Raw genomic sequence first — 22,652 nt, forward strand, 5'->3', positions numbered from 1 at the left:
GGGGGGGGGGGGGGGGGGGGGTGCCTGATGGGACATGGCCCTGCTCTGGGTTTGGGGGGAGGGCCTAAGGGAGAGGGTTCTGAGTTTCAGGGTCTCACCTTGGCAGACGGTAGCCAGGAAACGGCCCCTGGGACAGTCACTGTGAGAGAAAGACAGGGGCAGAGGCAGAAATAAAAAGAGAGGCCAATTAAGACGAAGAAAGGGCACCGACCGCGGGCGGGTGGGCGCCCCTGCCCGCTGCCCTCCTCACCACACGGAGATGACCTCGAGCAGCCTCCGGGCCAGCGGCAGCCTCCCCTCGTCCACGCAGAAGAAGCCCGACGTGCCGTTGGCGCCCGCCGTCCGCACGTCCAGCTCCGAGTGGCCCAGGGCCCTGGGCAGGCAGGGGTCAGGCCTGCTCCTCCCGCCCCGCGCCGCCCGCCCACCCCCCAAGGGCCGCCCGCTACCTGAGGAAGCCCATGTCCTCGCAGCCCAGGCCCGCCACCCCGGCGTTGGAGCGCGAGGAGCACAGCAGCCGCCACGTGCCCTCCGTGTCGTCGAACACCATGAGCCGGGCGTCGGCAGGGCTGACCTGCACTGCAGGGCGACAGGACGGCCGCCTGGGTCACCTCCCCGCTGTGCCCACCCACTTGCCCGCCCGACCCTGCGGGGCTCCAGGCCAGGGTCTCCGCGGAGCCAATAGGAGCTGGGGGGCCCCTATGGGCTGGGAACCCGGGGACCTTCCTGTGGCCGCCGGGCTGCCTGAGCCAGCTGCACATGCACCGCTAGTCTGACCCTTTGCTTGGCCATTTGGGAAGAGGGAAGCGGTTTCCAGCGAGCTCCGGAGAGGATGGCGTGTGCGGCTGGATCTCCCGGGGCCATCTTTACCCCCAGGAGGGGAAAACTCAGCCAACGCGGAGGAAAGCCAAGATCTGCCCCTTGATGAAGCCAGGCTTGCAAGACCCCCAGAACTGTTGGAGAAGTAAGTTCATCATTTCCCTTTCTGTTTAACCAGTTTGTTTCTTTTTTCCTTTTGTCTTTTGCAGCCTGAAGACCCTTGACACATCAGATTGCCAAAGTATCTAGATACCCTATAGTTTTTTTGAAAGAAAGAAAGAAAGAAAGAAAGAAAGAAAGAAAGAAAGAAAAGCTATCCTTTCTGCAAGACTTGTCCAAGCCTTGAATATACTAAAATCCATGGCACTTCTCCAAGTAGTATTCATTCATTCATTCATTCATTCACCAGATAAGTGTTAACTAGACATATACTCCGTACCCAGTCCTGTGTGGGGTGATGCTGGGGGCACAAAGATGACCTAGGCAGCCCTGGGTTGTGCCCTCACCAAGCCCAAGTCCAGGGGTGGGAAAGACAGACAGCAGAAAAAAAGCCACTCAACCAAACACCTCATCACAAGCTGTGAGAAGAGGTGGGGTAGAGACACAGTAAGGCTGGAGAGAGCCCATGGGGGGTTCCTCATGTCTGGGGCCGGTTGTGTTGAGAACTGAAGGCCCTCTTAGCCCCTCCTAGGCTGCTCCCCACATGGCCAGAGGACCCCTTTTCACACCTAAGCCAGGTCACAGGCCTCAGGCGTATGTATTTACATTTACCCCTCAGCACGGCCTGGCTCCGTTTTGGGCAGTGGACAAATTGCCAAAGCAATAAGCGAATCAGACGAAACCCCTGCTCTGTGGAACTCAAAGGCCAGTAGGTGAGACGGGGAATGAAAGGGACAAATGAGTAAAATAGATGGTGTGTCACAAAAGGAGCCCGGGAGACAAATCAAGCCTGACAGAGGCAGGGGCGTACTGGCGTGCGGGGTGAAGCTGCCATTTTCCATAGGCGGGCACGGAGAGAGCTTCGTTAAGGAGGTGCAGTGTGAATGTAGATCTGAAGGAGGGGAGAGAGTTGGGAAGGTAGGTGAGGGAACAGAGAACTAGGCCACAGGACCTGCGAGTACAGAGAACCCAAGGCTGGTGGGGGGTGCGGTGGGGGAGGACCAGCAAGGAGGCTGGAGCAGAGTGAGCGAGAGGCAGAGGAGCTGGGAGGTAGGCTGGGTCAACACCAGGACTTTGCTTCTCCCCGAAGAGAGGGGCAGCCAGGGGAGGCTCTGAGCCGGGAGGCCCTGACCCGACTCGGGGGTTCACAAGCTCCCTCTGCCTGTGGGCCGGGAGCAGAGCAGTGGGGAACCTGGGGAGGGGCTGCGGTGGTGTCCAGGAGGGGGTGGATGGAAGCTGGGCCAGGGGCAGGGACGGTGGGGGCGAAGGGTTTAGACTCTGGGTCGCAGGGACAGGGTTTGCTGGCAGAGTGGACGTGGCTGTGAAGGAAGGACAGGGGTCAAGGACAACTCCACGGTGTTCGGCCTGAGCCATAGAAGGATGGAGCTGCCATTGACCAGGATGGGGAAGGGGGCGGGGGGAGGTGATAAGCAAAGACTGTGGGACCGGGAGGGTTCTTCAAGGGCATGAGAGTGGACCCTGGCGAGTGCCAGACGCAAGCGTGAGGTGCGGGCGGAAGAGGGGGATGGACCCTAGGAGCCTTGGAGCCGCAACGGGTTGAGATTTTAGCCCAGCGGCAGTGGGGAGCTATGGAGGGGTTTTCGGCAGGGGCACGACCCCTCTGTCCTGCCGCTTATTCAGTGTGTGGTCTTCACTTCACTGGGCCTCAGTTACCCCCATCTGAAAAATGGGGATGATAACAGCTCCAAATTCACGGGGTATGGTGCAAAATTTACAGCCAGGGCCTGGCAGATGTTAGCCGTCACTATGGCGAGTTGCTCGGCTATTTCTCGAGAAACAACAGAGTGTAGTTGTTCTGCACAAAAGCAGATCTAGGCTACCTGGGTTCAGATCCCAGACCCCGCCGCTTACTAGCTCTGAGACCTGCAGTAAATCGCTGGGCCTTTCTGTGCCTCGGCCTCCCCACATTAAAATGAGCTTTAGGGGAGGGTTAATGAAGTGACAGCATAGAGCCCAGGGGCCTGCGCCCGGCACCTGTACATGCCAAGTGCTGAGATGATGACCAACATGGACGTAGGCTTCCCTTGTCTGGATTTTCATTTCTTCTCTTGACGTGAGCAGAGCCCTTTATGGAACTGATGAGGCTCACGGGAGTGAAAAATACATGCCGACACTTAAGTTCCCCTTTCTTCCTGCTGCTCTGGGCCACAGAACGGCAGCCCGGGGCTGGCATCTGGGAAAATTCATCCATTCACTCCACATTTAGTGTCTGTATCTATTATTAGTGTGGCCATTCATTCTCAGCTGCCTGCAGACACAGCTCTACCAGGCAAGTCTAACAGCTATTCCTGGCCTCATCATCTATCAGCTGTGTGTCCTCTCTGGTCTCATTTTCCACATCTGTAAATGGGGGTCATGACAGCAGCCGCCTCCCAGAAGAACTAGAATGGGTCGCCGAATTCATACGGCACCCCTCAGACAGGTTTTGACCTTGCCTCGCAGTAAGGAACACATTTTACATCACAGCGTAGCCCTGAACCTGTGCTTTCTGGGGCGAATCATTGCGTTGCTCCGAGCCTCAGTTTCCCCATCTGTAAAACGGACTGATAAACAGTACCACTCTCGTAAAACCGAAACAGAAGATTAACAAAACTTTTTCTTACAGAGAGAGGTACACTGTGGTATTTTCTAATCTAATCTATTTTTAAAATGCGGTTTTCAACTCCCTAATTTAATTTCACGATGCACCAAGCGGGTCACGCACTTAGAGTCTAAGAGACACCAGACAAGTGAAGTGCTTAGAACAGTGCCTGGCCCAGAGCAGGCCCTCCACACGGCACAACATCGCTGCTAACTTCTCTGCACAGGCTCCCGCAGTCACTCAGGACCTTTTTTCTGGAGCTCCCACCAGGTACATGTGTCCTCCAGGGCTTCCCAAAGGGTCCCAGCCTGCTTTACTCACCCGGATACAGCGGCTCCTGATCACTCTTGAGTAGAAAGGTCACTGCAGAGAAGGTAGAGGTGAGGGCAGGCAGGCGGCGGGGGGGCTGCAGGGGGCAGGGGAGGGTAGAGGCCCAGAGGCCACTCTCACCAATGGCCCAGGATGCTGCCCCGATGGCCGTCAGGAGCAGCAGTGTCCCCGCAGCGAGAGCTGCCACCTTGGGTCCGGAACAGCATGGCACAGTCCGGCCACCTGCAACAGACACCGTGCTGGAGCCACCGCCAGGCCTGTCCTCGTCACGGCAGGGTCTGGGCACGGAGCCAGCTCTTAGCCCCCAGGGCTAACTTAGCACGCCTGAGCCTGCCATGCCCTGGGCCCAGTTTCTCAGGGCCGTCCCTCCCCTACAGCGTGGACAACCAGGTGTCCAGCTCCACAAGGCTTCCCGCTGGGAAGGGGCGTGGCCGGGACAGCCGCACTCCTGCCGGGTAATGATCTCTCCTCCCCAGTGTCGGTGACACATGACAGGCGCTTCCGCACTTTGCTATCTCCTTCATCGTGTTGCACCCTTTTCTCGAAACTCTCACTTCTGATAACTCTCTCAGAGGTTCTTGTGACCCTTGACCTTTGCCCCCTTGGCAGCTCACTTCCCTCCTGTTTGGCATTTCCTCACCACCAGTCTGCTCCGGTCCCTCCGTCCTTGGGTATTCTCCCAAAGCCAGACCTCTCCCGCAGGACCCAGCTCCAAGGTCAAATGTGCCCCTGGAGGGTAAGAACCTAAGTTTGAAAATTCGCAAGCCCCACTTTGAAATATTGGTCTTACTCCGTGCTGGCAGCTTGGAATCTGGAGTCTGCTTCGGATTCTGGGTCTCCCTCTCTCTGCCCCTCCCCCGCTCATGCTCTGTCTCTCTCTGTCTGTCTATCTCTCTCTCTCTCAAAAATAAATAAACATTGGGGCGCCTGGGTGGCTCAGTCGGTTAAGCGGCCGACTTCGGCTCGGGTCGTGATCTTGCGGTCCGTGGGTTCGAGGCCCGCGTCGGGCTCTGTGCTGACTGCTCAGAGCCTGGAGCCTGTTTCAGATTCTGTGTCTCCCTCTTTCTCTGACCCTCCCCTGTTCATGCTCTCTCTCTGTCTCAAAAATAAATAAACGTTAAAAAAAAAAAAAGAGTTAAAGAATCCATGCTATAAACAAACAAACAAACAAACAAACAAATAAATAAATAAATAAACATTAAAAAACATTTTAAATGTCGGCCTTACCCCTCCCTCCCTGGGACCTTGGACAGGTGGCATCACCTCTTTGAGCCTCAGCTTTCTCATCTATTTAATGGGCATCCTCCCAGCACTCACCTAAAAATAGTACTTTCAAGTTCTCTTAAATAATAGCCAAACTCTAATCACAGGCTTATTTTCTCAAGCACTGCTCTAAATGCATTCACTTACTCAGGCCTCATTTCAATTATGGTTCCCATTCTTCAAGCAGGAAGCACTACGGCTCAGAGAAGTGGAGTCACATGCTCAGGGTGACTCAGCCAGCAAGAGGCAGTGCTGAGTCCTGAACCCCGGGCACATTTGGTGCTGGGGCCCAAGTGTAGAACCACTAAGCCATGCTACCTCTCCCCGTGCTATAATGCCCGGCATAGAACAAGTTCTCAATAAATGCTTTTACATTAGAGCTGTGTGGTCCTGGGCAATACCCTTCACCTCTCTGGGCCTCACTTTTCTCATTGGTAAATGGAGCTCTATTCATTCATTGTCCTGTTGGAGCATCCACTGTACCTGGCCCCGTTCTAGGCTCAGGAGACACATCCCAAAACAAAACAGGTGAGATGCTCACTCTCGTGGGGCTCACATTCTCATATGTGTAAGGTTGAGGGGAAAACATAAACAAGTAAGCAAACTCGATCATTTCCAGACCGTGGCGAAGTCTATGAAGGAAATAATGCAGGTCAGGGCAGCAGGTGGCCTCTGGAGGGTGCTGAGGGAAGGTCTCCCCAAGAGGGGACTTTTGAGCAGAGACCTGAAGGGTGACACCAGCCATGTAAAGATCTCAAGGAAGAGCGCTGTGGGCTGAGGGAACAGCACAGGCAAAATCCTTGAGGCAAAAATAAGCATATGATCTGTTTGAGAGAGGCCACTGATGTGGCCAGAATGGCATGAGCTTGGGGGAAGGCAGGCACTGAGGCTGGGACCAACCAGGGAGGCCAGTAGCCTGAGGAGAAGGGGGGTTTTATTCCCAGTGTGACAGAGGCCCTGGGGATTAAGAGCCAACCCCTTTGGCTAGGGATTGCGGGAGGGCCGAAGATGCAGGGCTGCTAAAAGCCTTTGGCAGGGCCTGGCGTGTGCCCAGCTGTCCCTGGCACCTGCAGGCAGTCCCCGGGGCAGCAGGAGCTCCCAGCTCTCCCCTCCATGTCGTGCTAGTACAGCTGGTGGGCACAGGGCCAGACCAGCACCCAGAACGGCGCAAGGCCTGGTCAAGGATCCTCCTGGGACGGCCGGAGTCTGGGTGTCTTAAGAATTTGAGAAGCCAGCAGTTCCCGTCAAGGCATGAGAAAACAAATACTCCCTCCCTCCAAAGAGGCCACAGTGGGCCAGGCCAACCCTGGCCTCCCGCCCACGCCCGCCCACCGGCGACTCTGCCCCCAACCATCTTCCTGGTTCCGGTGGGAGGTCTTGACTCCCTGCAGCCATGAGGCTGGTCCTGGTCCCTTTGTTTTCAGGTGCCTGTCAGGGCTTTGGGCCCGGCCCGGAGGCTCTGGTGTGCCTGCTGGGGTGCCAAGCGCTGCCACCCCGTGTCTCTTGGGGCGGGAAGAACCTCCTTCCACGCCTTCTGGATCTGGGGACTTCGAGTAACCCTAAAACAGGTGCCCGTGGGGGGACAGGAGGCGTCTTCACTCTGGGTCCGCCTGTGTGAGAGGCCTCCTCACGGCTCGTCTTTGCGGAGGCAGGAAGTGTCCTCCCTGTGGGCATGAGGCAGCCTCCTTGCCCTGATTCTTGGGAAGCAGGGGAGCCTCCGGGCCCGGGAGGCAGCCTGCCCAGCCTCTGCCGCAGGAACTGCTCTCTGCCCCCCAAGGGCACTAAGGCTGCCCTACCTCAGGTCTTCTGCCCCCACCATTTGGCTGCAAACCCTCACAAGTGACATCTTTGGTTCCTTGGCTTGAAACTCAGGCTCGTGGCTCAGCCCTCATCCTACCCAGCTCCCACTTCCTGAATGGAGGGCCCTCCTTTGGCCTCCGGGATACGGCACGTGCCCGATTTTCCTTCCATTTCTCCGATGGGGCCTTCCCCATCCCCTGACCCTCTTCTTACTCCCTGAAACCTGGAGTCCATAGGGTGGCACATGGCCTCCCCCCACTCAGGTCCCCTGCTCCCATATCTGTCTCACACACCTCCACAGCCTCAGTTTCCCTTTTCTGTCCTGCAGCCTCATAGATGTCCCCGCCCACAGGACCCTCCTGGTCTGACACTGGCCTCAATGTCCTCCCAACCCCCAGGTCCCGTCAGAGGCTCTCATCCTCAGGACTGTCCCTCATCTGCAGGATGCTTCCCCCTGCCACACACACAGCTTGCCAGCTCACAGCCTGCAGGCCTCCTGAGCATCTCCTGTCCACCCTCTCCTTCCCTGCTCCCAGCCCCACCTGCGCTCAGCCTCCCTTCTGGTCCAGCCTCCACACAGAAGCCCGAAGATCTTCCTAAACACAAAATCCATCCTGTCCCTTCTTTACCTAGAACCCTCCATGGCTCCCCAGTGTCCCCAGGACAGAGTCTTAGACCTTCAGCCCTGTGGTGCCGCTGTTAAAGATTCGGGGATTGAACATGTTTCCCCAAATTCCCAGAGAGTCTTATGGGGCTTTCTTTATCAGACACCCAATAGTTTCCAAAGAGCAGTCAAAAGCCCCAGAACTTGTAAAACACAAGTCAGTAGAAGAGAAACGAAGACTAACCACCAGCGCCATCTTGCGGAGAGACCCAGCACTGCCAAGGCATCAGCCAGCCCTTCAGCAGAAATAGTCCTAAGAGACGTGGCTCCGGCTTGCTCACCTCACCGCTGCCCCAGCTCCACTTCCGGTATCACCTCCAGAAATAGCCGAATTACCCATGTGCCACTGCACACCCAGCGCCTTGTCAGCCCCTGCCTTTAGCCACTCTTCCCTCTGCCTGGCACACCCTACCTATTCCCTACTCATCCTGAGTGTCGGCCCGGGTATCGCCTCCTCCAACTCTGAGTCCCCGGGGAGCACCAAGAAGCCTGCCTTGGGCACACTTCAAAGCAACACAGATGTAGCAGCCACAAGGCAGGGATGGCTCTCAGCCCTGTCCTAGCCCCGTCCTGCACTTCCCTTACATCCTTGCACCAGGTGTTAATAAGGACAGTATCATTATCCTCATCCCCAGTGTACAGATGAGGAAAGGAGGCCCAGAGAGGCGCAGCCACCTACCCTGGGTCACCCAGCAAGTCGGCGCAGAACCAGAACCTCTCAGCATCTGTATCCAGGTTTGACTGCCGGCTCCAGCCCCGCCAGCAGGACGCCGCGACGGGACCGGCTTGAGCTGCCCGGGGGTGCACTGGAGCCCCACTCTGCCTTGCTTCTCTCTGTAGCCAGACCATCTCCGGCCACCCCTCTGGGAATGACCTGCTTTTCTCCCCAGTTCATTCACACAGGGGCCCCGGGCCCGGGGACCCCAGGAGACATGCCATCCCTGAGGTTCCAGGCTCCGTCACCCACCTGCTCAGCCAGGACAAGTGCCCCCTCCTGAGCCACTGCGAGCCTGGGCTCGCTCTGGGCCACAGCCGTGCGGCTTGGGGCTTGATCTGCCAACTGTGCTGAGACCCCACAAGGGCAGTGTCCACACTGATCGTCTCAGCCAACACAGCCGGCCCTTCCTGCCGAGCGTGCCATTCAGACCCTCATGCCACCCTGTGAGGCGTGCCTTCGTATCATCTCCATTCTACAGATGAAAGCTTGAGGACCAGAGAGGATAAATCTGGGGCCTCCCAGTCAGAAAGTGCCACCACCTGGGACCAAACCCAGCTAGCCTGGTTGCAGGAGGAAGAGAGGGAGCCGGCCCCCACTGGAGAGGCAGGCAGGAAAGGCCGTCCCCTGATCGGGCCCCTCCAGCTGGCCCCCAAGCGTGGAAGAGGTTGAGGGAGAGGCGGGCTGTTTGGAGCCCCCACCGGGGCCTGCCAAGAGCCCTTCAGTGCCAGCCACTCGGGCGCATGTTTTCCCCCATCGTTCCTGGAGTGCTTTCTCTGCGACCTCTCCCCTCTCCATCCATCCTGGCCGAGTCCAAAGTCCTCCCTCTGCTCTTTTGCCCACAGTGCGGGGAGGTGGGAGGAATGTCTGGAATCGGTGGGGGTCTCGGGTCCCGGGGACGCCAAGTCGGCCGACCTCTGTCATAACCGCTCCAGTTCATGGCATGTGTCTCACATGCTAAGCCCCACAGTGGTGCCTTGTGTGTGTTCCGAGCTCCCAACAACCCCTGTACGTAGGCAGGTAGGTAGGTTGGTAGCATTAGGATCCATGCTTGACCCAGGGGGAAAATGAAGCCCAGAGAAACGATGTCAGTTGTACAAGACCACACAGCAAAAAAGTGGCAGGTTCAAGTACAGGCCTGTGCGTTTAGCTCCAGAGTCTGTGTCCTTAACCATGATAGCTGGTCTTCCCACCTTAGCCCCAAGGAGAAGACGGTCCAGGGTTCACTGAGAGATCACTGGGGTGTGAGGGGAAACTGAGGCATGGAGCCAGGCAGGTCATATGGGGTAGCGGGAAGGCGGGTGGTGGCACAGCCCCACAGAAAATTTGGTTAATAGTTAATCAGGTGGAAGAGACTTCACAAGGGGCTGGGGGTGGGCCCAGGAGGGGTGCCAGAGCAAGGGGGCTCTGAGGGGGTGGAGGGCTGGGAACAGAGCACAGAGGGAGGGGCGCCAGGCAGAGCCAAAGTTGGGACTCAAGGAAAAGGGGACTCACCCTCTTTCTCCGCCATGTCACGGCCTCTTGTTAATGATTCCCCGGCTGACTTCCTGGGCCGGGGAGGGACCTGTGGGGAGATGAACCGAGAGGCAGGGCCTGGGGGAGCCGAGCCCAGCCCCGGTGCCCCCAGTCCCAGGCGCCCATCCAGGGAGGCTGGAGGGACTGGGCCCTGGCCAGAGCACGCCGTGATCACGGACGCAGATCGGGCCGGGTTCAAGGATGGGGTCAGTGTCTGACCAGCAGCCAAGGGACGCCTGATTTGCAGGGTTGGGCGCCCCCCGTGCCTGGGCCTTGGTGAGGAGTGGGCTGAAGGTCTGAATTCCTGGGGCTGAGGGAGTAGATGAGAGCTGGGGACCTGAACTCCTGGGTCCTGGGGAAAAAGGCATTTGGGGGCTCTGAACTGCTGGGTATGTGGGAGGAGGGGCGTAGGAGCCCAGACTCCCGGGTCTGAGGGAGGCGGGGACTGGGGCCCCATCCCTGTGTCTGAGGGAGCCGGGGTTGGAGCTCCAAGGTCCTTGGAGAGACGTCTGGGAGCCCCTCTGCTGGGAGGTGGGCGCTAGGTAGGGTGAGGATGAGGGGACCCGTGTCCCGGCCTGGAACTGAGGGCCCCGGTCCTTACCCTGGGGTCCGGCAGGTGGGGGCGGAGCTGAGAGATAGTGCCCTTGTCGGGTCAGTCTCCGGGCCTGGGCAGGAGCATGGTGGCCCCGCAGCAGCGGTGGCCCGGAGGCAGAGGCAGCGGGCGGCGTGGGGCCTGCTAGGCCTGGCTGCCTCACCTGAGGAGGAGGGGGGCTGGGCCAGAGGCGGGGGAAGGGGCGGGGAGGGGCAGGGCGGAGGGATCGGCAACGCTGGAGGCCACCTGGCTGGTGGGGCAGGGTTTGCAGGGGCTGGACCTGGCCGGCCTGCCCCCGCATCGCCTCCTTCCGGCCTGGAGGGGGCCCAGGTGTGCCAGTCTGAGGGGACATGGAAGGGGGGGGTTTGGGCAGACAGAGCAGGCCGGGGGTGGGGGGTGGGGCTGAGGGGGTGCCCGCAAGGACTGAAGGATGGGCCTTTGAACTGGAGGCAACCAGACAGAGGGCCCCGGCTGCCCCAAGCCCACCCTGCCCCTGCCTCTGCCCCTGCCTCTGGCCCAGCCCCCGCCCTACCCGCCCCCCCCCCCCCACCTTGCCCCAGCTCAGGCCTAACTCCCTCCCTGTCCTCCCCTGCTTCCTCTAGCACCTCCTGCCCAGCCCCAAGCCTGCCACTGCCCCTGCCATTTCCTGCCCCCCATGTGCAGCTCCTGAACAAGGCAGTCCGGGTCCCTGCCCCAGCCCTGGCCCCCGCCCCCTCCCCCCCAGCTGCCTTCCTACAAGTCACGGGGGCTGGTTTGCTTTGGCAGCTTCCCTGCTGCCTGCAGCAGTGACCTCTGGAACCTGGAAGTCCTACACAGGGGGGATGGGGGGCTTGGCCCGGAAAAGGCAGCACTGAGTGCTGAGGCCCAGGCCAAGCGGCCGGAAGTGTCCACAGGCAGATACACACTGTCCCGCCAGCAGCCAAGAGCGATCCACGTCAGACCCCAGGGCCAGATAAACACCCAGACACCCAAGGGTCACCATCAGACACCTGCTTGTGGACAGCCATGCACCCAAACACAGACCACAGCTGCTCACCCCACACACTGGCTCCACTCAGAGCCACAGCCTCTCACAGGGGGTCGTGCTGGCGGGGCCCCGCTGCTGCCCAGCCCCTCATCTCCCTCTCCCTCTCCCCAGCTCCCATCACAGCAGAGACCCACACTGCTGGGAAGAGACGGCTGCATTCCCTCTCTTCTCTCCAGAGCACCTTCCCTGCCCTGCTGCCCCCTGCCCTACCCAGGGCTCCCCTCTGCCCTCCCCCACCCTCCCATACCACTCACGGTCCCCACTGAGCTAGTGACCCCCCAACCCCAACTAGTCAAGTACTAAGTGGCTGTCCCCGGGGAGGGCGAGACCCACCCACCGGCTTCTTCCTCATCCTTACCCCTGAACATGCGCAGAGAGGTCCCACTGCCTGCCCGGGAGGGCGGCTCCCCAGGAAAACTGAGGCTTTGGGATTTGAGGGGTGTAGAGGGTGATGGGGCTCACGAGAAAGACTATGAATCAAGTCCAAGAATCTTTATTTCATGAACAAAACTACTTGTGTGAAGAGAGACGAGGCTGAACGGGCCCCTTTCTAAGTGGCCGCGATCCAAGGCTGGTGAGAGAGGGCAGGGTTGGGCCGGGGCAAGAGTGCATCACAGGGAGAGGGGACCCCAGGTCCAGCCAGAGGAAGGAGGGGAAATGTTGCTGGGGGTCGGGGTGGGCCCCAGAACCCCCTGCCCCAAACCGTGCCAGCCCATCACGACCCCCCACCGAGTGGGGGCTGGGGCAGGGAGGGGCTGGGCCCCAGTAGTGTGCATCTGAAGCGGCCAGTGTGTGCAAATCAGCAAGAAGGAGGGGTGCGGAGCCGCTGCCCCCACCTCACCGCCCCCCCTCCCAAACAGGCAGCAGAAGCAGGGGTGGGGGCAGCGGCAGTATTGCTTTACCCATCATGCATGGCGTGGGTGGGCAATGGAGCAGGAGGAAGTAGGCTGGATTGGGGGTGTGAGCCAAGCCCCCTGCCCCCTCCCACCCTGGCGGCTCCGTTGGCAGGACTCTGAGGCTCGTGGAGGCCCGGGAATGGCCAGCCCCCACTGGGGGCAGGCTGTGCCCAGATGTTCCCCATTTAGGGCTGGCTCTTCCTTGAGGTGGAGCCCAGGGCCTAAAGGTGAGGGAGAGACAGGTATCAGGGACCTAGTGGGCGACACCCTCCCGGGCGCTGCGGTCCCTGCCCACCCACCTACCTTACCAGGGTTATTCGGCCACCTGGACGCCCGTACAGTTCTCTTTGCTTTCTGAGGTGATGGCCAGGTATTCCGAGCTGTGGGGGCAAAGGCCAGATGTACAGCGACCCCCATCATCAGTCTGGCCCACCCCCAGGAAACTGAGGTGGGTTGGGGTCTCCGCCCCAGGTGTACAGGGCTCTGGGGCTAGAGAGAGGAGGAGACTGCAGGCTGGGCTCCCAGGATCCACAAGAAGTCCAGGCTGGGGCCCGGAGTCCTGAGTCTGAGGGAGGAGGAGTCTGGGGGTCCAGACTCCCGGGTCCTGGGAGGGGAAGGGGCTGGGACCTGACCCTATCCATCTCTGACAACAAACATCCCTCTCGGGGAAGCCCTGGTCTGGGTCGCCTGACCCCCCTCCCTACCGACCCCACTCACGCATTCTCTTGTGCAGCAGCCTCCGTGGCCGCGGCGATCTTCTTGTAGCAATAAACCATCTCTGCCACGAGCCATATGGTCAACACCACGATGAGCACATACATCATGATCTCCGACACGATGGATGCCATGTCTCTGTTGGCTGCAAGTGCCAGGCAGGGTTAGGTGGCAGTCAAGGCTAGGCTCAGGAGGCATGACAGCCTGAGGCGCCCCAAGCCTGCTGTGTGAGCCTGAGCAAGTGGCTTGGCCTCTCTGGGCCTGGTCTGCAAATAGGACCATGCAGCCTCCCTAGAGTCGTCATCGTTACCGTGATTCTTAATAACCAGCCTCAGGTGGGCCTTGAGGTCCCCCTCACCCTGCCTCCCTGTGTGGCTTGAGGGGGCACCTGTGTCATTCAGGTGACCGTAGGTGCCCAAGAGCCGTGGCTTTGCAACCAGAAGGCTCAGGTTCAAGTCCCGGCTCTGCCACTTGCCAGCTGTGTAACCTTGGGCAAGTGACTCATCCTCTCTGGGTGTGAGTTTCTCCATCTGTGAGAAGCTGATAATGACAATAGCTCCTTCTTGGGAGTGCTGTAAAAATAAGTCCGCTTCAAAAATCCTTAGAACAGTGCTTAACCTATAGATAGCATTCAATAAATGCTTACTATTATTAATACTATTACTACTGTTAAGAGTGGGGGCTCTGGGGGCAGACTGCCAGGGTTCAGATCCTGCCTCTGCCTCTTATTAGCTGTGTGACCTTAGGTAAATGACTCCGCCTCTCTGGGCCTCAATTCCCCCTCTGTGAAACGGAGATGATGAGACTCATGCCTTCCCTCAGGGTGGCTGGGAAGAGAAAACAAGTTAATATCTGTATTAAGCACACGCTTAAAATCCAAGCACACGCTTGGATGTGCTCCCAGTCAGCACTGCCTAAATGTTGGCTATTCACTGACATTTTCCGGAAACCTTCTATCCTTTCCACGGCACTGCCTCTTGCCATTGCCAGCTTCCTTTCATTGAGCCTAAATTTAAACTATGAGGGGGATGCGTTCAGCCAGGGAACTAGAGGTGGAGGCCACTGTGGCGTCATCGGCCGGATTTCACGGGTGTCCAGTCCGTATCCCCGGGCCTTTCCTTCCTGATGGCCGGGACCTCATTTCCCCCCTGTCCTCACATGGTCTTTCCTCCCCTGTCCGTGGGCACTTTCTGCTGCTCCAACCGGTGCAGATGGCACCGATGCTTTCTGGGCCAGAGTGAGGGAGGGTGCGGGCTGGATGCTTCTCCCCTGCCTCTCTGCCGGAAGGAGCTGGGGAAAGGGTTCCACCCATCATTCGTTCGTTGGTCCTTTCGTTCATTCATTCATTCATTCAAAAGATACGAGTGTATCTCATATGGTGAATGCACACTTTCAGCCAGGCTCTGTGCTAAGTTCCTTATCTGGGCATCTCTCTGAGTCTTTGAAACACCCTAAGGATAGAGAGAGTTCTGGCTTCCCATGTCAGCTGACCTCAGGAAGCACACTGAGTTGGATATATGTTGGATAAAGCTTACACCATCGGGTTCTCATCCCTGCTCCTGGAACTCAGTGCCCAAACGGATTTAGGTAATCTGGTGTCTCCTGCCCTCCCAATCAGATTAGGACAGTGACAGGCACGGCTCTGTAACCCATTTTCCAGACAAGGACACTGAGGCTCAGAAAGTGGACGGTGCTAGGCAAGGAGGCACAGCCAGGGTTGGACTCGGAGCCAGGATTCAACCCCAAGCGTTAGCAGCTGCAGGGTCTGGGCTCTTATCTGCCCTGGGAACTACTACAGCCGAAGAAAGACTTGGTAAAGGCTGCTGTATATCAAGTGCAGTTCCCATCAAGCCGTATAGACATCCCAGGAGGTAGGACTGTGGTTCCCCCACTTCACAGATGAGGAACTGGGGCAGAGGGTAATAGGCACCTTGCCTGGGGAGAACTCCGATTTCTTCAAAACCCCCCAAGTCTTCCAAAAGCTTCACCTGGCTGCCCCCAGTAGAAGCCCCCAGATCTGAGGCCCCCGCCCGCATCTGTGCATGCCGGGTTTCTACCTCGCCTCAGACGCTGCTCTACCTCAAGACATTCTCCACCCGTGCTGGGTATGTCCAAAATAGAATTAGCCCTCTGGTCCCTGTTTGCTGGCTCCACTCCTGGTGGGGGGACTCCCGGGTGCTTCTCTGGTCTCCTGCAGCTCTGCCAGCTCGGCAAAGGTCCCACCACCAGCACCCACGGGCCCTCCTCTGGAAATGACCCCTTGGAAAACCCTCCTTGGGGCTATTACCAGGAGGCAGTATTGGCGGATGGGTCATGTTGAGAATGCAGTACGATTGTGGATTATAACAAAAAAAGAATATGGTAGGTGCCTGGGTGGCCCAGTCGGTTGAGCCTCCGACTCCTGATTTTAGCTCAGGTTATGATCTCGAGGTTTGTGAGTTCGAGCCCTGCATTGGGCTCTGCACTGATGGTGTGGAGCCTGCTTGGGATTCTCTCTCTCCCTCTCTCTTTGCCCCTCCCTTACGTGCTCTCTGTCTCTCTCTCTCTCTCTCTCTCTCTCTCTCTCTCAATAAACTTTAAAAAAATTTTTTAAATTAAAAAAGAAAAAAAAGAAAAAATATGGTATGGCCAGCAATACTAACAATGCAATATAATGGGTAATGAAAGACATACTGTGGTGGGATGAGTAGTGTTAAAAATACTATACAGTATGCTGGGTAATGCTGACTCTATTATAGCATAACGAGTAAAATTTTAAAATACTACAATATGATTAATTTAAAGTACTACAGCATGGTGGGTAATGTTAAAAATACTCTTGTATGATGGATTATGATGAAAACATTGTTGTATGTTTGGTAATGTTAAAGAGTATAGTATATAGTAATACGAAATACTTTAATACGGTGGATAAAAAACACTAGAGCCTGTTGGATAATGAAGAAACCACAGACTCTGGGAAAACAGCATAGCTCTGCCTATGGTAATTGTTAAGAACACCGGCTCTGGTGGGGAGGAGAATATGGTACATAATGTTTAAAAGAGGCTCTGCTGGGACGTGGGCGCGCCTGACCCCCCGCCCTCCCTCGCAGGTGAGGACAGCATCCCGAGCAAGGGCCAAGCCACAGGATGGAAGAAACCCGGCTGCCTGAACGGTATCATGGAGCCTCCCTGCCCTCCTGACCCCTGGCCTCGGCGCTGATTCAGGAGACAAGACTGACACAGATTTTGTTCAGCTACAGTGTTTGGGGGCGTTCTTGCTACAGCCACTCCCTCGGGCGGGGCTCCATCTTCTACATCCGTGGGTGGCCACCCACCCAGCATCGTGACCTACACCAGCGAGTAGCTCCGACACGTCTCCTGTGTTGAATCCTGCGGGATCGCTTTGATAACAAGCGTAAAAATGCTAATTATCAAAAGAAACCCACAGGCTCTGGCTGACAGCAGAGTGTAATGAATCATGCCAAGAACAGAAACGGCAGTCACACATGCTTAGTTGGGTTCAAATCCGGGTCCCAGCTCTGTGATCTCGACCTCCCTGAGCCCGGGGTTTCCCATCTGTAAAGTGGGGGGAGTAGTAAGAGCCCCTAGCCAGGAGGGTGGGTGGGAGGGTTCAATGAGGGACTGCACGTAGGCTCTGAGGCTGGCACCCCCCTGGGGGAAAGGAAGGACGATGCACGGTCCCCGTGACAATGTGCGTGCGCCGTGGGCCCCACGGGACGTACTTGCCATGGCTCTCGGGTGGCTCAAGTTCTGGGATATCTTCCTGACTCTAAGCCAATGGGCCACTGTGCCCTGGAAAATTCCAGTTTACACCCATCAGAAGATGGTTCAGAGAAGGGATCCAAGGCAGCTGGAGCCAAAATGATGAAATGTTCAAAAACACCTTGCATCCTTGCTGTTCAGTGTGGCCCCAGACCTGCAGCGTCGGCTTTGCTGAGAGCTCGTTAGACATGTGGCCTGAGCCCCCACCCCAGGCCTGCTGGGTCGGAGTCTGCACATTAGCAAGACTCCCAGCAGGTCCACGTACACAGCAGAATTTAAGGAGCTCTGCTCCAAGGGACACACTCTTATCTCTTCCCTCACAGTCACAAAGGGAGGAGGGGCTGAGGCTCTCCGACAGCCAGAACCTCCACTGTCATCCCCACTGCTGAGGCCCCGCTGCGGGCCAGGCACGGGGGCAGCTGACACCCAGCACACCTCCCCATAGAACAGTTCAGACAACGCCCTGGGAGGTGGATACCATTATCGACCTGCATCCTACAGGACAACCCTTCCTCAGAGAGGGGAAGGCACAGCACAGGTGGCAGAGTTTGGCACCCGGAACGTCCAGAGGAGGGGCCTGCCGTGGCCCTTGCCTGGGGTTGAAAGGAAATGGAAGCCAGAGCTGGGGCTGGGGAAGGAGGTGCGGCTCCCCCCACCGCCGTGGGCGTTTGCCTGGCCCAGGCGTGGAGCCAGCCTGTCCCCTACCTGCCATCTGTCCCGCCATCTGGCTGCCAGTGGGCAACAGGGGTGAGGGGGGGAGGCAGGGTCTGACTCACCTTTGTCCACCACCTCAAGGTGGATCTTTTTGACGACGCTGGTGTTGTGCTCGTAGTTCTCAAAGAAGAGCAGCCGGTAGACGTGGCACTCGTAGTCGCCCGAGTGGTTGTAGGTGACGTTGGTGATGAAGATGGACAGGTCCTGCAGGTCCTTGGTGCCCCGGCTGCCGTTCCACACCACGCGGCCCTCGAAACGCTCGTCCTCCTCCAGCTGCAGCACCTCGTTCTCATAGCGCAGGATCTGGGGGCGGCAGGGCCGGTCACTGCCTGCGCCCGGCCCCCTACCCAGACTATTCTGTCCCTTGCCCTGACACTCAGACAGTCAGTGGACACACACGCGGGCACCGTGACCTCAGGCAGGGAGGGCGCAGGGGAGGCTAGGATCAGGCCCCGGCCCGCCCCCAACGCCGAGTGTGGCCCTGGAGCTGACACGCACACACACGCACACTCACACACGTATTCCTCAGGCGTCCTCCGGAGTATCCCCCACCCCCCCTTCCGCCTTCCTGGCCTTCATTCTCTAAAGTTCTTCCCGGCCACCAGGCACACTCCTCAGGCAGGGACAGAGGGGTCCCATCTCAGCTGCTGCAGACCCCAGCTCTCCAGCAGGCGCCCCGTCGTTTGTAATTCAAAATACGTGTAACACAAAGGAGGCCAAAAGAGTTCTGCTTTTCTTCCATAGTGACTGCCTGAGACATTCTTGCTGGCACTAAATAGTTCCAACGACACTCACTCTGTGCCACCCGTGTCCCAGGAGCAACAGCCACGCGGACCCTCACACAAACCTCGGAGCTAGAGACCATCACCCTCCCATCTTTCCAGAGGAGGGAACTGAGGCTCAGAGAAGCTCAGCGCCTTGCCCAAGGTCACCAGCTGGTCACTGGGGGAGCCGGAGTTCGAATCCAGGCCACCGATAGTGGCACGTTATTGAAAACAGACAAGCCACCCCCTCCTGGCCCCTGGCCCCTGCCCGCCACCAACCCCCACACAAATGCCCACCCTCCCGCAGCCGTGCGCCCGCACACCTTGACAAACTCCTCCGTGCCCTTCTGGCGGAAGGTCCACTCGGTGAAGGTCTCGGCGGTGGTCTCGCTGCGGCGCTTGCAGGAGATGCACAGGATTTTGAAGGTCATCCCGTACACGGCCTCCGTCTCTGAGTCCACCTCCACACAGCCCCCCCAGGCTGAGGACACTGCGGGGACAGCAGGCTCAGGTCGCGCAGGGCCACCCATCGCCCTAGGCAGTGCCAGGCTCACTGGTTGTTGGCTCTCGGAGACCATCTGTTTCCCCTCAATAACATTATGAATGGACAGACCCAGACACTAAGCCTGGCCCTGCCACTTGCCGTGTCCCCTTGGCGAGTCTCTCAGGATCTGTGGCCTCAGTTTCCCTCTGTGAGGGGAGGGAAACCATCATCTCTGCTTCTGGGCGTTGCTGGGCAGATTCCAGTGAGTTAGGTAAGGCCCCAGCAGGGGGCCTGCCACACAGGAAGCTCCCCCCACCCCCCACCCCTTAGCAAAATAGGGCTGTCACTGTGGTCGGGAACTTCGAGTCTTTGCTCTCTAACCCAAGTAGCCACCCAAGTAGCCCTTCTTAAGAAATCCACTTGCTCAGGGTGCTGCAGCATTTAGGCGGTGGGACTAGAATTCCAGATGGGTTAGAAGTTCAAGGTGGCAGAGTCTTTTCTACCATTCCTGCTCTGCAAAGCCAGTCAGCCCCAGACAGGGAGCCAGGAGAAGGCAAGGCCTCGGGGGGCTAGGTGGGCACTGGAAGCAGGGCCGACCTGCGCTCCAGCCCTGTTCCCCAGGTCCCCAAGTTCTGGTGTCATCCACTCCCTACCCAACTTCCGTCTCCTGGCCCCTCTGCCCCCAAGGCTCCTCACCTCCCGACTCCTGTCCCACCTCCTGTCAGCTTCTCAAAACTCACTGAGCTCTTTGCAGCCTCAGGGACTTTGCGTCCGCACTGGATTCCAGTCCCTTTGGGTGCCTCCTCCACATTCTTCCCTGCCACCCCCTTCCCAAGGCCCAACACTCATCAGCGAATGCTATGCCTCTCCAGCTCTAGCTCTGGGTGTTCTGTTGTTTGTTCGTTTGTTTTCCCCCTGAGTGTCTTCGTCTAGGAATCCTGGGAACTTCTTGTCCTCCTCCTCTTCCGTCTCTCTCCAACTCCTTACGCACCTCTGTGTCTGTCTCCCCTACTTCATATCTCTTAGGGAGTCTCTCTGGAGGGCCCACGGCTTTGCGTCCTCTTTCCAGACTCAGACAGCCTCTTCCGGTCGGTCTCTCCACCTTTCCCTGCCTCTTTTACACCCCGTCTCTTCCTGTGTCTACCTGTGTCTCCGTCTGGCCCTGCCTCTCTCAAGTTTCTCTCTCCAGCGCTCCGATTTCTAACTCGCTTCTCGGCCTCTCTCTGGCACCCTCTACATCCCTCTCGGGCTCCGTCTCCCCCCTTACTCCCGATCCCCAGTCTCCGCGGAGCAAGCCCGAGTACTCCGAGTGGCTGTGTCTCTCGCGCCTTTCCTTCCGTCCCCATCTCTCCCTGTGTCTCGGTCTCCCCCGTCCCAGTCTCCGGGCGCCGCCTTCCCCCACCCCCTCCCGCGGCTGTGGGTGTCACATTGCAGCCTGCGGGGCTCCGAGAGCAGCTGACTCCGCGTTTCCTCGCCCCCGGCTGGGCGCCCGCAGCCGCCGAGCTGTGCCAGCCCGGCCCCCGCCCTCTCTGGCCCACCCGCACCTCCACCGCCCTCCCCCGCCCCGCGCCGGCGCTCCGCGCTCACAACTTCGGAAGCGGACTTAGCCGCGCCGGGGAATGGGCCGGGGGCGGCCCTCGCCCCGCCGTCCCGGGTCCCGCGCGCGAACACCGCCGCCGGGCCGCTGCCCGGGCTGTGCCCTCCGCCGCCGCCCCCCCCCCCCCGCCCCAGCCACCGCGCACTCACCCAGCGCCGCGCCGACCACCAAGGCCAGCAGTGTCCCCATGGCTGCGCTGCGCGCGCTGCGCCCCCCTCCCGGGCCGCCGGTATTAATAGCGGGGCAAGAGGCAGCGGGCCCGGGCGGCGGTTAGAATGTCCCCGGGAGCGCGCGGGCGCAGCAGCTGCGGCTCTGGGACCGGCAAGGGGGGGGGGGGGGGCGGAGGGGGGGCGCGGCCCCCCCGCTCCGGTTACCGCCGGGGGCCCAGCCCCGGGGCCCGGCGTCCGGGCATCCCCGCCTCGCGGGCGGCGGCCGCTCCTCGGGCTCCTGCGCTGGCGCGCGCGGCCGGGCGCATTCGCCAGGTGCACCGACCCCGGCCCGGCTCCGGCTCGGGCGCGCTGAGGCGCGGGCCGCGGTCTCCTGCGCACTGCAGCGGCGGCGGCGGCGGCGGCGGCGGCCTGGGGAGGGAGGAGGGAGCGGGAGGGGGCGGGATGAATCACCGCGGGGGGAGGGCGCGGCCGCCCAGCCTTTGCCGCAGCGGCCCGGGAGGCGCCCGCCGCACCGGCCTCTCCCGGTGGCGCAGGGACCGCGGCTTCTGGGCATGGGCGGATGGCCCGGGTGTCCCCTACCCTTCCCGACGCTGGGGACCCCCGGCTTCGGAGTCTGGAAAAGGTCACCCCCAGAGTCCCAGGAGGGCTTAGAGGGCGTTTGAGGGGCAAGGCTTCCGACTTCAATTTATGGAGGTCATCCTCCTGGGACGGAGGGGGACTTGGCTGGGACCTCCAAGTGACCTCCCTCTCAGATCCCTGGCATCTGGACCTGAGGGGTCACTGTGCAGGAACCCAAGTGGGTGTGAGGTGGGGGGTGTCATGCTAGGGCCACGAGAATACTTCAGACTCCACCCAAGCAGGAGGGAGGGAGGGAGGGCCATGCCGGATCTACACCACAGAGGCTTCTCTGGGGGTTTGGGGGTACAGTGTTACAGGGGTTACCTTGGTCTCTGATGTCATTCACCCACCCGCGCCTCCCGCGGCTCAGTCCCCTGCCCAGGCCCCTGCTGCTGTTCCCAACACAACAAACTTATTCCTGCCTCAGGGCCTTTGCCCTCTTTGCTCTTCCCTCTGTCTGCTCTGCCTCTGCTCTTCCCCCTGGTAACCAAAAGGCTCACTCCCTCTTCTCCAGCAGCTCCTGGCTCCAACGTCACCTTCCTCAGGTCTTCTGTCCATTCCCAGGAAACTGCCTCCCCTGTCCCTTACTTGACCGCAGTTGTCACTACCTGACATTTTTCTCTTCCTTTATTTACATCTTCCTTTCACCCCCTTCAACCCTGGGATACAAGATCCCCCCCAGGTGAGGACACTGTCCTGGGCACCACTGTATTTCCAGCACCAGAACTGTGCCTGGCACATTATAGGTGCTCAATAAATATTCATCAAATGAAGAAATATATGCCAAAGCTCTAGCCCTTCGCGTATGCTGGACCCATTTCTACCTCCCAACATTGGCAGTAAGTTCTACTATTATCCCCATTTTACGGAAGAAACGGAGGCTGAGAGTGGCTCACACCCTTGCCTAGGGTCATGTAGCTAGCCTCAAGTGGAAGGATCTGGAATCCTGCCCCAGCAATGGTGGGTGGCTTGTCCTTTTAGTAGGTTCTGCCAAATGGAGAGGTTGGGGGTGGGAGCTCTGGGCTGTCAGGACCAGGGTGGGAGTGAGACTTTTGGCTGGCTGCTCAGGTCCTGGCCTCTGGTTTTGGGTGGGGTGAAGTTCCAGAATCCCCCTGACCCAGTTCTGCAGAGGAAGAGGAACAAGGATATGGGGCAGGCTCAGGGCAGAGGAACAGGAAGCCAGGGACACTGGGCACCTTTGTGGTCTGGGCCTCTGTGCCAACACCTCCTGGGCTGTGAGATTCCTCTGCAGAAAATAACTCTCTTGCCGTTCCGAGCCCTCCCTCTGGCAGCCCGTGACAGGCAGAGAGGCAGTGAGGACAGGCCTTAGGCACTGGGCAGGGGCATCTACTCACAGCCCTTTAAGCCGGTGTCCACTGAGCACCTACTATGGGCTTGCTGCTATTCTAAGCACTTTACTAATAGGAACTGAAATTCTCCCCACATG

At 59.0% G+C, this 22,652-nt stretch overlaps 2 protein-coding genes across 4 annotated transcripts; both read right to left on the reverse strand.

The window, feature by feature from the left end:
- Positions 1-98: 98 nt before the first annotated feature.
- Positions 99-10,768, reverse strand: LOC125918126 (serine protease hepsin-like; the record flags this gene model as incomplete). The annotated part of the gene is made up of 7 exons (XM_049624170.1): positions 10,466-10,768; positions 9,844-9,913; positions 4,028-4,129; positions 3,899-3,940; positions 447-576; positions 251-373; positions 99-139 (listed from the first exon to the last, which is right to left on the reverse strand). Coding segments are annotated over exons 2-7 (454 nt in total), but the record flags the coding sequence as incomplete, so codon positions are not given.
- Positions 10,769-11,932: 1,164 nt separating this feature from the next.
- On the reverse strand, positions 11,933-20,941 carry LOC125918125 (sodium channel subunit beta-1). 3 transcript variants are annotated; one of them, XM_049624169.1, is made up of 6 exons: positions 20,567-20,941; positions 18,660-18,826; positions 17,635-17,875; positions 13,097-13,238; positions 12,688-12,759; positions 11,933-12,600 (listed from the first exon to the last, which is right to left on the reverse strand). In XM_049624169.1, the coding sequence occupies exons 1-5, from the start codon at positions 20,604-20,606 to the stop codon at positions 12,693-12,695; spliced, it is 657 nt and encodes a 218-aa protein (XP_049480126.1). In that variant the 5' UTR covers positions 20,607-20,941; the 3' UTR covers positions 11,933-12,600; positions 12,688-12,692. The 3 variants fall into 3 exon arrangements, with proteins under 3 accessions (XP_049480126.1, XP_049480124.1, XP_049480125.1); XM_049624167.1 differs by lacking the exon at positions 20,567-20,941 and having other exon boundaries at positions 18,660-20,520; XM_049624168.1 differs by lacking the exon at positions 20,567-20,941 and having other exon boundaries at positions 12,683-12,759; positions 18,660-20,520.
- Positions 20,942-22,652: the final 1,711 nt, after the last annotated feature.

The sequence above is a fragment of the Panthera uncia genome, unplaced genomic scaffold (genome assembly GCF_023721935.1).
Source record: "Panthera uncia isolate 11264 unplaced genomic scaffold, Puncia_PCG_1.0 HiC_scaffold_462, whole genome shotgun sequence".
Taxonomy (NCBI): Eukaryota; Metazoa; Chordata; class Mammalia; order Carnivora; family Felidae; genus Panthera; species Panthera uncia.

What these genes read in the sequence shown, in the direction of transcription:
- LOC125918125 (XM_049624167.1), bottom strand. Translation starts at nt 18,914, where the DNA reads ATGGTCTCCGAGAGCCAACAACCAGTGAGCCTGGCACTGCCTAGGGCG. An exon ending in GCACGGAGGAGTTTGTCAAG is followed by an intron (nt 17,876 to 18,659) that starts GTGTGCGGGCGC and finishes TGCCGCCCCCAG; the next exon opens with ATCCTGCGCTATGAGAACGA. An exon ending in CCTTGAGGTGGTGGACAAAG is followed by an intron (nt 13,239 to 17,634) that starts GTGAGTCAGACC and finishes TGGCACTTGCAG; the next exon opens with CCAACAGAGACATGGCATCC.